The 12,666-nt window shown below is 37.4% G+C and overlaps 1 protein-coding gene across 2 annotated transcripts in view; it reads right to left on the reverse strand.

The window, feature by feature from the left end:
* rabep1 (rabaptin, RAB GTPase binding effector protein 1) overlaps window positions 1–12,185 on the reverse strand; it is a 31,523-nt gene extending 19,338 nt beyond the window's left edge. For both annotated transcript variants that reach the window (XM_079565773.1, XM_079565772.1), the window contains exons 1-5: window positions 12,029–12,185; window positions 4,874–4,981; window positions 3,353–3,556; window positions 767–927; window positions 165–284 (exon numbers count right to left, since the gene is read on the reverse strand). In XM_079565773.1, the coding sequence (XP_079421899.1) occupies window positions 165–284; window positions 767–927; window positions 3,353–3,556; window positions 4,874–4,981; window positions 12,029–12,074 (639 nt within the window). In that variant the 5' untranslated portion in view covers window positions 12,075–12,185. The remainder of the gene's footprint in view (window positions 1–164; window positions 285–766; window positions 928–3,352; window positions 3,557–4,873; window positions 4,982–12,028) is intronic.
* Between the last annotated feature and the right edge of the window lie 481 nt (window positions 12,186–12,666).

Raw genomic sequence — 12,666 nt, forward strand, 5'->3', positions numbered from 1 at the left:
GCGCGGATTTGTGTCACATGATCAGTGTCGTTTTCATCAATGAATACGATCAATACATCACTCACACAACCTCCATTTCCAACACTTCTCCACTGGCCTCTACACTGTGGTCTCTCTCCTGTCTGATTCACACACTGCCCCCTCCTGGTGAGGTCTGAACAAACCTTTGACGCCTCCAGCTCTTTGACCCTCTCCTCCGAGGAGCCGAGTTTGGTCTTCAGCGCCGCGATCTCCTGCTCCATCGGCATCACCACCGAGCGCAGCTTCTCCGCGTCCTCTTGCGCCTGAACACATCATCATTAACCAGCATTAACCATCATTAACCAGCATTAACCATCATTAACCAGCATTAACCAGCATTAACCATCATTAACCAGCATTAACCATCATTAACCAGCATTAACCAGCATTAACCACACGGGCTGAGGCCACATCGACAAATATGACTCATTATTTGTGGGTCGATAAAGATAAAGAAGTAAAATGTGCTGCAAACGTCGACATTTACGTCGTGTTTTCGCTCAGAAACATCATTGTTCTGGATCTTTCCCCAATTAATCCCCATTCCCCATTTATTCCAAATTTCTCCCTTTTTCTTCAATAATCTTTGTCAAATTCAGCGCGACTGTTTCTATTTCTCCCACATTTTTTGCCTTTTTTTCTATACATTTCCCCATAAAAAAAACCTCTCTTAATTTATTTGTATAATAGATGTGATTTTTCCCAGAGTGCACCTCCCCACATGTCCTCCTGTGGCCCTTCGTACCTTCTTCATGTCGTCCTCCAGGTTGTCCTCCTCCTGGCCCCCGCTGAGGCGCCTCCTCAGGTCCCCCACCTCCCGCTCCATGGCCTCCCGGTACTGACCCCACTGAGCGCGCTCCTGCTCCAGGCGCTGGTGGAACTGCAGCTCGTACTCACGCACTGTGTCTGAGGAGGGAACACAAACAGTCACACACTCACTCACACACACACACACACTAACACACACACACACACACACACACACACACACACACACACACTAACACTGAGCGCGCTCCTGCTCCAGGCGCTGGTGGAACTGCAGCTCGTACTCACGCACTGTGTCTGAGGAGGGAACACACAATTAGACACACACAAACACACTAACACAAACACACACACTAACACACACTCACGCACTGTGTCTGAGGACGGACACACAATTAGACACAACAGTTTTGTGGCTTGATCACAGTTATAAAACTTCCGAAAAGGCTACAAAAAAAACAAGGAAAACGTGACAAAAATGTGTGAAAAATATGGCACAAAACCAAATTTAAACACATAAAAAAAAACTAATTTAAAATGTGGCAAAAAATGAATAAAAACGCATCAAAATTGTGTTAAAAATGTGTCAAAAAATGTGTCAAAAATGCATCAGAAATGTGACAAAAATGTGGCAAGATTTTGGCAAAAATGTGTGAAATGTTGCAAAAAATGAATTAAAACGCAATAAAATGTGGCAAAAAAAGAAGTGAAAATTGTGGCAAAAATACGTCAAAAATGTGACAAAAAATGAATTAAAACGCATTAATGCTTTTAGATTTGGATAAAGCTGGACAAAATTTGTTTAGTTAACCTCTTAACTCCCGCCTGAACTGAGAGCATTTTCTCCAGTTCAGCTTTACCCAAATCCTGTAGGCCAGTGTAACGCCTCATTTGAAAGCTAAGACCTGGGGTATTCAACTCATTTTTGTAACTTTTTTTCTTCTTTTTTTTTTCGTTTTGTCACATTTTTGTTGTTTGATTTTTTTGTCATTTTTTGTAAATGTTTTGTCACACTTTTGTCAAATTTTTATCACATTTTTGACATTTTTTGGACATTTTTCGTGACATTTTTGGGACGTTTTCATCATTTTTTGTAAAGGTTTTGTCACTTTTTGTCACACTTTTGTCATCATTTTTTCTGTCATTTTTTGTATCAATTTTTTATCAATTTTTTATAAAATTTTTGTCAATTTTTGTCAATTTTTCGTGTCAATTTTTCGTGACATTTTTGACACTTTTTCATCATTTGTTGGTCAAATTTTTGTTTATTTTTTGTGACATTTTTGTCCTTTTTCGTAAATTTTTCCTCACTTTTTTGTCACATTTCCATCATTGTTTTCGTCTCAGTTTTGTCGCTATTTTCACACCTTTTTTTCCAGAAGCTTTTGGATTGGGGTAAAGCCAAACTGGAGAAAATGTGCTCGGTTCAGGCGGGAGTTAAGAGGTTAATTCTCACTTTGACTAAAATTAAGACTAAATATTTTAGTTGACGAAATGAAGAGAAAATGAAAGTCACTGATGCAGAGGTTCTATCATGAGCTGCTCTTCTCCACTGGGGGGCGCCGCTGCGGTCCTCATCTGTGTCTGCCCTCACTCTGATCATCTCGTTTACATTTCAAGTCATTTTTGTTGATTATTTGGCATGTTTGGGTCACAGTTTTGTGGCTTGATCACAGTTATAAAACGTCCAAAAGGCTACAAAAAAAAACAATGAAAACGTGACAAAAATGTGTGAAAAATATGGCACAAAACCAAATTTAAACATATCAAAATTGTGTCAAAAATGTGTCAAAAATGTGGAAAAACTTTGGCAAAAATGCGTGAAATGTGGCAAAAAATGAATTAAAACGCATTAAAATGTGGCAAAAATACGTCAAAAATGTGTCAAAAATGTGAGAAAAATGTGAGAAAAATGTGAGAAAAATGTGGCAAAAATGTGGCAAAAATGTGGCAAAAATGTGACAAAAATGAGGTAAAAAACTAATTTAAAATGTGGAAAAAAATGAATAAAAACGCTTCAAAATTGTGTCAAAAATGTGGAAAAAAATTGGCAAAAATGTGTGAAATGTCGCAAAAAATGAATTAAAACGCAATAAAATGTGGCAAAAATGTGGCAAAAATGTGGCAAAAAAGAAATGAAAATGTGGCAAAAATGTGACAAAAATGTGACAAAAATGTGGCAAAAATGTGACAAAAATGTGACAAAAATGTGACAAAAATGTGGCAAAAATGTGGCCAAAATGTGGCAAAAATTGGGCATCAAACAAATGAAAACATGTTAAAAATGTGACAAAAATGTGGCAAAAATGTGACAAAAATGTGACAAAAAATGAATTAAAACACATAAAAATGTGTCAAAAAAGAAATGAAAATTTGGCAAAAATGAATTAAAACAAATAAAAATGTGACAAAAATGCAGAGGTTTAATCATGAGCTGCTCTTCTCCACTGGGGGGCGCCGCTGCGGTCCTCATCTGTGTCTGCCCTCACTCTGATCATCTCCTTTACATTTGGAGCGGCTCTGAGGTCAGAACACCTCGCCTGATACAGAACGTGTGTGGTACCTTTCATGATGGCCTGCAGAGACGCCACCTCCTCCTGCCACTGGCTGCGCACGGCGTCGATGGCCTCCTGCTTGGTGTTCTCCGACACGGTGGCCACGGCGCGGATCGTGTCCATCTCCGCACGCGCCTGCTCCAGCTGCGCCTGCGTCGACGACAGCTGCAGCTGCGCAGACTCCAGGGCCACGGTCTGTCGCTTCAGCTCCTCTGGACACAGACGCAGGCGCAGTTACAGATACAGACGCAGTCACAGACACAGATACAGACATAGGTATAGGCACAGACACAGGTATAGGCACAGACACAGACACAGGTGAAGGTACAGGAAGGTTTGGTCTGCAGCGTTTCGCCTTCAAGCCTTTTTGAACATAAACGTTTTTTTGTCAAATTGCGTCAAAACAAACTGAAAAAGAGGCGGGATCGAAACGAGGCCAGTGCTGAAGGCGAACAGAAGATGTCGACTTTTTTCGTGACATTTTTGTGTCATTTTGTCAAAAATGTTTATGTCATTTTTTGTCACATTTTTGTAAATTTTCATCAATTCTTTGTAAATTTTTCGTGACATTTTGGGCACTTTTTCATCATTTTTTGGTCAAATTTTTGTAGATTTTTTTGTGACATTTTTGTCATTTTTTGTAAATTTTTTGTCACACATTTGTCATTTTGTCAGCATTTTTTATGTCACTTTTTGTCAATTTTTATCAATTTTTCTTCACATTTTTTGCACATTTTTCGTGACATTTTTGGCATTTTTCATCATTTTTTCGTCACTTTTTTGTCACATTTCCATCATTGTTTTCGTCTTGTTTTGTTTCTATTTTCACACCTTTTTTCCAGAAGCTTTTGGATTGGAGTAAAGCCAAACTGGAGAAAATGTGCTCAGTTCATTGTGTCGAAACAAACTTAAAAAGAGACTAAATCGTGAGCGAAACGAGGCAAAAGCTGAAGTCGAACAGAAGATATCGACTTTTTTGTGACGTTTGTGACATTTTTGGCACTTTTTCATCATTTTTTGTCAAATTTTTATAAATTTTTTGTCAATTTTCTGACATTTTTGTAAATTTTTTGAGACATTTTTGTGACGTTTTTGGCCCTTTTATTAAAAAAAATGTCATTTTTTGGTCAATTTTTTTATATTTTTTGTGACATTTTTGTCATTTTTTGTCACACTTTTGCAAATTTTTTGTATATTTTTTGTAAATTTTTAGTAAATTTTTTGTCACTTTTTGTGTCATTTTTGGTAAATGTCATTTTGTCATCATTTTTTATGTTATTTTTTTCATAATTTTTTGGTCAAATTTACATCATTGTTTTCGTCTCAGTTGTGTCGCTGTTTTCACAACTTTTTTCCAGAAGCTTTTGGATTGGGGTAAAGCCAAACTGGAGAAAATGTGCTCGGTTCAGGTGGGAGTTAAGGGGTTAAAAAGAGACTAAATCAGGAGTGAAACGAGGCCGAAGCTGAGGTCGAGCAGAAGACGTCGCCTCAGATTGAACTTTCGGGAGCAGCTGTAGAATCGGCCGTACCTTCCTTGGAGAGGTACAGCTCCTTGAACTTGGCCCTCTTCTGGTTAAACTCCGCCTCCAGCTGCAGTTTGAGGCGGGTCAGCTCAGCGCGGTCCGGCCCCGGCTCGTCTGCAGAACAGAAAACAGAGGCTAAAAAAAACCCGCCCCCTGCTGGCCGGCCCTCACACCTGCCCGAGCAAACCGAGCGGCCTGATGACATCATCACACAGCGCCGTTCGTTTATGTCGCTCGTGAAAAACGAACAGAAACAATCACAGCGTCAGGAAAAAACACTCTGAGCTGCGTTTGTGAAGAAGAGTTTTAGACTGCGGTTCTCCTCTCAGCAAAGGCACTGATCAGCGGCTTTATCTCAACAGCTACGTGTTATAATATTATTATTTACAGCTCATCAGTCTGCAGGTAGTTCAGACACACTCACACAAACCACACGAGACTTTCTGCATTTGGATGGACGAGCGGGAGGGCATCTTTAACCCCGTTAACTCCCACCTGAACCGAGCACATTTTCTCCAGTTTGGCTTTACCCCAATCCAAAAGCTTCTGGGAAAAAGGTGAGAAAATAGCAACAGAACTGAGACGAAAACAATGATGGAAATGTGACAAAAAAGTGAGAAAACGTAGACAAAAAAACGGACAAAAAATTGACAAATGTTTGACCAAAAACATGATGAAAAAGTGGCAAAAATGTCACAAAAAAGTGCAAAAAAAAAAAGACGAAAAATTTACAAGAAACAAAAAATTGACAAAAAATGATGAAAAATCTACAAAAAATTGACAAAATGTTGATAAAAAATGACAAAAAAATGACAAAAAAATGACAAAAAATTGACAAAAAATGATGAAAAATCTAAAAAAAATGACAAAATTTTGATAAAAAATGACAAAAAATGACAAAAAATGACAAAAAATTGACAAAAAATGATGAAAAATCTAAAAAAAATTACATTTTGATAAAAATTGATGAAAAAATGATGAAAAAATGATGAAAAAATGATGAAAAAATGATGAAAAAATGATGAAAAAATGATGAAAAAGTGGCAAAAATGTCACAAACAATTGACAAAAAAGGACAAAAAAATGTAAAAAAAATGACAAAAAAATAGACAAAAAAAGGATGAATAAAAATGATGAACATGTGACAAAAAGTGACAAAAAAATTACTATTTCACAAAAAAATTACAATTTTTTTTTGCTGAAACCCCCCCAAAAAATGATGGAAAAAATCTGATGACGTGAGGACAAAGATCCATTTCGATGAGTTTTGTAGGTCTTAGCTTTCAAATGAGGCGTTACACTGGCCTACAGGATTTGGGTAAAGCTGAACTGGAGAAAATGCTCTGGGTTCAGGCGGGAGTTAACAGGTTAATCATCCTTTTTCCTCCATGTTTGGAACGGTCTCGTGTAATAATCGGAATAGTGATTATTTGCTGATGGTGGATCCTCACACGGCACTAGAGGAAGGTCAAACAAAAGAGTCTCAGAAGAGGATGTGACTGACTGGTCATGTGACAGACTTATGGAGCCGCTTTAACGACCCTGCAGGACGTCAGATTCACAATTAAATCAGAGTCACCATTTAACTACTTACAGTTGACAAAGGCTGCGACTCATCAGGTTCAGTCTGACCATGTGAGAGGTGGAAACAGCCTGACCTCCGTGTGCTCTGATTTTATGGTGTAAAACGTGCTGACCCTGTAGTTCAGAGTCTCCAGCCTCGTAAACGGCCTGTGGTTTAAAATGGAGAACGCTACTGTGGCAACAATGAGAAGCAACTTACACGTTCAGCCTCATTTGCTTTTAGCACTTTGCAATTTCTCCCCCATATTTTTTTTTCTTCCATTTTTTTCTAATTTCCCCCCCCATTTTTTCAAAAAAAAAAAAAAACATATTTTCCCCAACTCCCCCATTTGTTTTATAATCCCCCCCCCCCATTTTTTCCCAAAATTTTTTGCAATTTCTCTCCCATTTTGAACTTTATTAACTGTATATATATATATTTTGTTCCCTATTTTCCCCCCATTTTCCCTCTTTTTTTTGGCGATTTCTGCCATTTTTTCACTTTTTTTTAAATTCCACATTTTATCTTTTTACCAATTTTTCCCCTACTTTTTACTCCAATTCTCCCCCATATTTTTTTTCTCATTTTCCCCCCAATTTTTTCAATTTTTTTTTTTATATTTTCCCAAACTCCCCATTTGTTTTATAATTTTTCCTCCCCCCCATTTTTTCCCATTTTTTTGCAATTTCTCCCCATTTTGAACTTTATGTATATTTTTTTTTTGTTCCCTATTTTCACCCCATTTTCCTCTTTTTTTTTGCGATTTCTCCCCCATTTTTTAACTTTTTTTTATTCCACATTTTTTATATTTTTACCCTACTTTTTACTCCAATTTCTCCCCCATATTTTTTTTTTTCAAATTTTTTTCAAATTTTTCCCTCCATTTTTTCCATTTTTTTTTTTCATATTTTCCCCAACTCCCCATTTGTTTTATAATTTTTTCTCCCCGCCATTTTTTCCCAAAGTTTTTTGCAATTTATCCCCCATTTTGAACTTTATATACATATTTTTTGTTCCCCATTTTCCAATTTTCCTCTTTTTTTTTTGCGATTTCTCCCCCATTGTTTTACTTTTTTTTATTCCACATTTTTCATATTTGTACAAATTTTTTCCCTACTTTTTACTACAATTTCTCCCCAATTATTATTTTTTTTTCAGATTTTCCCCAACTCCCCATTTGTTTTATAATTTTTCCTCCCCAACATTTTTTCCCAAAGTTTTTGGCCATTTCTCCCCCATTTTGAACTTTATATTTTTTTGTTCCCTATTTTCACCCCATTTTCCAATTTCACATTTTCCCTCTTTTTTCTTTTGCGATTTCTCCGCCATTTTGAACTTTATATATATATATTTTTTGTTCCCTATTTTCACTCCATTTTCCAATTTCCCCCCCATTTTTTCACTTTTTTTTTAATTCCACATTTTTCATATTTTTACCAATTTTTCCCTACTTTTTACTCCAATTTCTTCCCCATTAAAAGAAATGTTTTACCTTGAAGTTCTTTGTATATTTTTTTCCTCCTACTTTTCCCTAATTACTTGACATTGGAGAAAAGCTGGATGTGGTAAGTTTGTAAATCCATATTTCCCTCCGCTCTCGCCACAGCCGCTCCCACTGAGTAAACCCCGAGTATCACACACAGTTTAACCTCTTAACTCCCACCGGAACGGACCCCATTTTCTCCAGTTTGGCTTTACCCCAATCAAAAAGCTTCTTGGGGAAAAAGCACCAAAACAGCCACAAAAAATGAGAAGAAAACAAGGATGTAAACGCAACAAAAAAGGGACAAAAATGTGACAAAAACTCAACCAAAAAGTGACAAAAATGTGACAAAAACTCAACCAAAAAGTGACAAAAATGTGACAAAAATTCAACAAAAAAGTGACAAAAATTCAACAAAAACTCAACCAAAAAGTGACAAAAATGTGACAAAAATTCAACCAAAAAGTGACAAAAATGTGACAAAAACTCAACCAAAAAGTGACAAAAATGTGACAAAAATTCAACAAAAATGTGACAAAAATCCAACAAAAATGTAACAAAAAAATCAACCAAAAACTCAACAAAAATGTGATAAAAAAATAAATAAAAATGAATTGAAATGAGGTGCTCCACAGGCCTATATAACAGCCAGAGAGGACAGAATGGCGGGTGGTAAGAGGTTAAACCCTCTCTCGTGGTCTCTCCACCAGCTCGTGACCTCCGTGTAATTCCCCTCACAGTGACATGATGTAATTACTCTCACGTTACATCGTCATTGTGAAAAAACCCGGGTCAGATTCCACGATCGATTTGTCGGAGGAGCATTAGGCCAGAGCAGAAGAACGGCCTCCAGGCTCGGGGGAGAAACGTCACGGCTCCTAACGCTATTACGGTTAGATTTAAACCTTCAGACCGAGACTCGGATTTTAAACTCGTCCAGGAGAGAGAAGACTGGACTATGAACTGATAAACTCACACAGAGCTCCAAACTCCAGAGTCAGCGTCTTCATAGACAGAATCAAACCCCACGGAAAACTGTGTCAAAGCAAGACTTAAAGGGATATTTCAGGATGTTGTCAGGACGCTAGGCTAGTGCATGTCTATGGTATCAGCTAGCCTGCATTAAAAACAGTGTGACCCGCTCCACAGAGCACCTGAGGCAAATCACTGATAACACCAGACTAACCATATACATGTCTGTGTCCATAGAGTCATTTAACCTCTTACCACTCGCCTAAACCAAATGCATTCTGTCCTCTTTGGCTGTTGTATAGGCCTCGGTAGCACGAAATTTATTGAATTTTTTTTTTTTTTTTTTCAATTTTGGTCACATTTTTGTTGAATTTTTGTCACTTTTTGGTTGAGTTTTTGTCACTTTTTTTGTTGAGTTTTTGTCACATTTTTGTTGAATTTTAGTCATTTTTTTGTTGAATATTTGTCACATTTTTGTTGAATTTTAGTCATTTTTTTGTTGAATTTTTGTCACTTTTTGGTTGAGTTTTTGACACATTTTTGTTGAATTTTAGTCATTTTTTTGTTGAATTTTTGTCACTTTTTTGTTGAATTTTTGACACATTTTTGTTGAATTTTTGTCACTTTTTTGTTGAATTTTTGTCATTTTTTTGTTGAATTTTTGTCACATTTTTGTTGAATTTTTGTCACTTTTTTGTAGAATTTTTTTCACATTTTTGTTGAATTTTTGTCACATTTTTGTTGAATTTTTGTCATTTTTTTGTTGAATTTTTGTCACATTTTTGTTGAATTTTTGTCACTTTTTTGTTGAATTTTTGTCATTTTTTTGTTGAATTTTTGTCACTTTTTTGTAGAATTTTTGTCACTTTTTTGTAGAATTTTTGTCACATTTTTGTTGAATTTTTGTCACTTTTTGGTTGAGTTTTTGTCACTTTTTTGTTGCGTTTAAGTCCTTGTTTTCTTCTCATTTTTTGTGGCTGTTTTGGTGCTTCTTTCCCCAAGAAGCTTTTTGATTAGGGTAAAGCCAAACTGGAGAAAATGGGATCCGTCCAGGTGGGAGTTAAGAGGTTAAACTACGTTATATCTGAGCAGCATCAGCTTCGTGGTTGTATAAGCTACGCGGCGGTGGAGTGATCTGCTAGAAAATAGTCCCTCAAAATGTGATCGTTCATGTGATGCAGGTCAGTTATATTCCAGACATGACTCTATGGACACATTTATATGGTTAGTCTGGTGTTATCAGTGCCTCAGGTGCTCTGTGGAGCGGGTCACACTGTTTTTAATGCAGGCTAGCTGATACCATAGAAATGCGCTAGCCTAGCATTAGCCTAGCGCCACAGAACTCTTCAAACATAAGAACTGCATGAATTACAACAAAAAAATATCTCCAGAAATCAGCAACACTCTGGATAACGAGGAAATGAGGCCCTATGTCAAACATCCTGAAACATCCCTTTAAAACCCCTTAACCTGAACAAAGCACATTTTCTCCAGTTTGGCTATACCCAATCCAAAAGCTTCTGGAAAAAAGGTGACAAAATAGCGATAGAACTGAGATGAAAACAATGATGGAAATGTGACAAAGAAGCGAGAAAACAAAAAAAGTGACAAAAATGTCACAAGAAATTGACAAAAAATGGACAAAAAATGACAAAAAATGTGACAAAAAATGACGAAAAAAAGACAAAATGTGATAAAAAATTGACAAAAATGTGATAAAAAATGAGAAAAAAAATGACAAAAACGTGACAAAAATGTGATGAAAAAATGACGAAAAAATGAAAAAAATTGACAAAAAAATGACAAAAATGTGATAAAAATTGACAAAAATGTGATAAAAAATGTGACAAAAAATGACCAAAAAATGGCAAAAAATTGACTAAAATGTGGTAAAAAATTACAAAAATGTGACAAAAATGTGATGAAAAAATGACGAAAAAATGACAAAAAAATTATTTAAAAATGACGAAAAAATAACAAAAAAAGGACAAAAAATGACCAAAAAATGACCAAAAAATTATGAAAAAATTGACAAAACAATGACGAAAAATGTACAAAAAACTGACGAAAAAATGATGAAAAAGTGGCAAAACAATGACAAAAATGTGACAAAAAATTGACAAAAAAATTATTTAAAAATGACGAAAAAATAACAAAAAAAGGACAAAAAATGACCAAAAAATGACCAAAAAATGACCAAAAAATGACCAAAAAATTATGAAAAAATTGACAAAACAATGACAAAAATGTGACAAAAAATTGACGAAAAATTTACAAAAAATGTACAAAAAAATGATGAAAAAATGATGTGATAAAAAATGTACTATTTGACATTACAAAAAAGTTACAAAAATTAGTTAAAACCCCCCCAAAAAATGATGGAAAAAAAAATCAGATGACGTGAGGAAAAAGATCCATTTAGATGAGTTTTGTAGATCTTAGCTTTCAAATGAGGCGTTACACTGGCCTACAGGATTTGGGTAAAGCTGAACTGGAGGCGGGAGTTAAGAGGTTAAGCAATAAATGTCACTGAAATGAATGAATAATAAAGCGTCAGAATATTATTATGTGGCTGGAAGAGCAAATGACTGGTCCTCATGTGATCCAAGCTTTAACTGTCAACATTGTCCCGCTTTAACCCCTTTAAGGAGGTCCTTCAGGAGGTCCACCCTGCTGAGAAACCAGGACTCAGAACCTTCACATTCATCCCAGACATAAACCAGGTCTCGGAGCCCCAAATCCGGACTAAAAGAGAGACAAAACTAGGTCTAAACTGTCCACATGAATATTCAGCAGACGGCCCTAATCATCAGAAGTGCTCATGCTAAAGCTAAACCCACGCACTTCGGGGACAAACTCTGCGTTATTTACACAAACATCCGGTGAGACATTCCTCCTGCAGCCAGACTCTTCCCGTCCGGGCACAGGCTGAGCCGCTGCGGGGAGTTAAACCTGCGACACGAGCCTCTGCAGCCAGTGACACGTCGCCCTGAAGACGCTAACGCTGTCAGTGGGGATGCGGATGCTAATGCTAACGCTAACGCTGTCAGTGGGGATGCGGATGCTAACGCTAACGCTGTCAGTGGATGCAGAGGCCGCCCGCTCCGGGGGGAAAAGCCCGGGGGGAAGAGGCGTTATTTACCGCCGTGGTGGGACGACAGGGGGGGTCCCGAAGCCTCCTCGGCCATGGTGCGTTCAGGGGCCCGGGGCAGTCTCCGCTGGGGCTGGGTAACGCGAAGCTACGGGTGTCCAAACAAACCCACACGGGCTAACAACATCACAGCTACGGTTAGGCTAAAGCTAGCGGAGGTTAGCGCGCGGGCTTCCGGGGGGGGGGGCTTTCACAATAAGACACCGGCGGAAGTGAAAGATTAGCAAAGTAATGATCAAAATAATTGCTTTAACCCCCATTTTCTCCTGCTTTACCCGAATCTAAACGCTTCTCGAAAGGAGCGTCAAAATAGCGACGTAAAGTAGATGAAACGAGGATGAAAATGTGACAAAAACACAATGGAAAAAGTCAAAAAGTGACGACAACGCAGGGAAAATATGTTTGTGAAGGCTCTCATTCATCCAGGCAGTATCCATCCTAGACCAGGTTAAAACATCAACTGGACTGGGCAGGGGCGGACTGGCCATATGTCCATTCTGGAAGAGCACAGAAGGGTCTGGCCTCTCACTTTACCCTTACCCCCGGGTGAAACCGAGCTTTACCCAAATCTAAAAGATTAACCTCTTAACTCCCGTCTGAACCGAGAGGATCTTTTTCCTCACGTCATC

This window comes from Gobius niger (genome assembly GCF_951799975.1).
Source record: "Gobius niger genome assembly, chromosome: 11".
In the NCBI taxonomy this organism is placed as follows: Eukaryota; Metazoa; Chordata; class Actinopteri; order Gobiiformes; family Gobiidae; genus Gobius; species Gobius niger.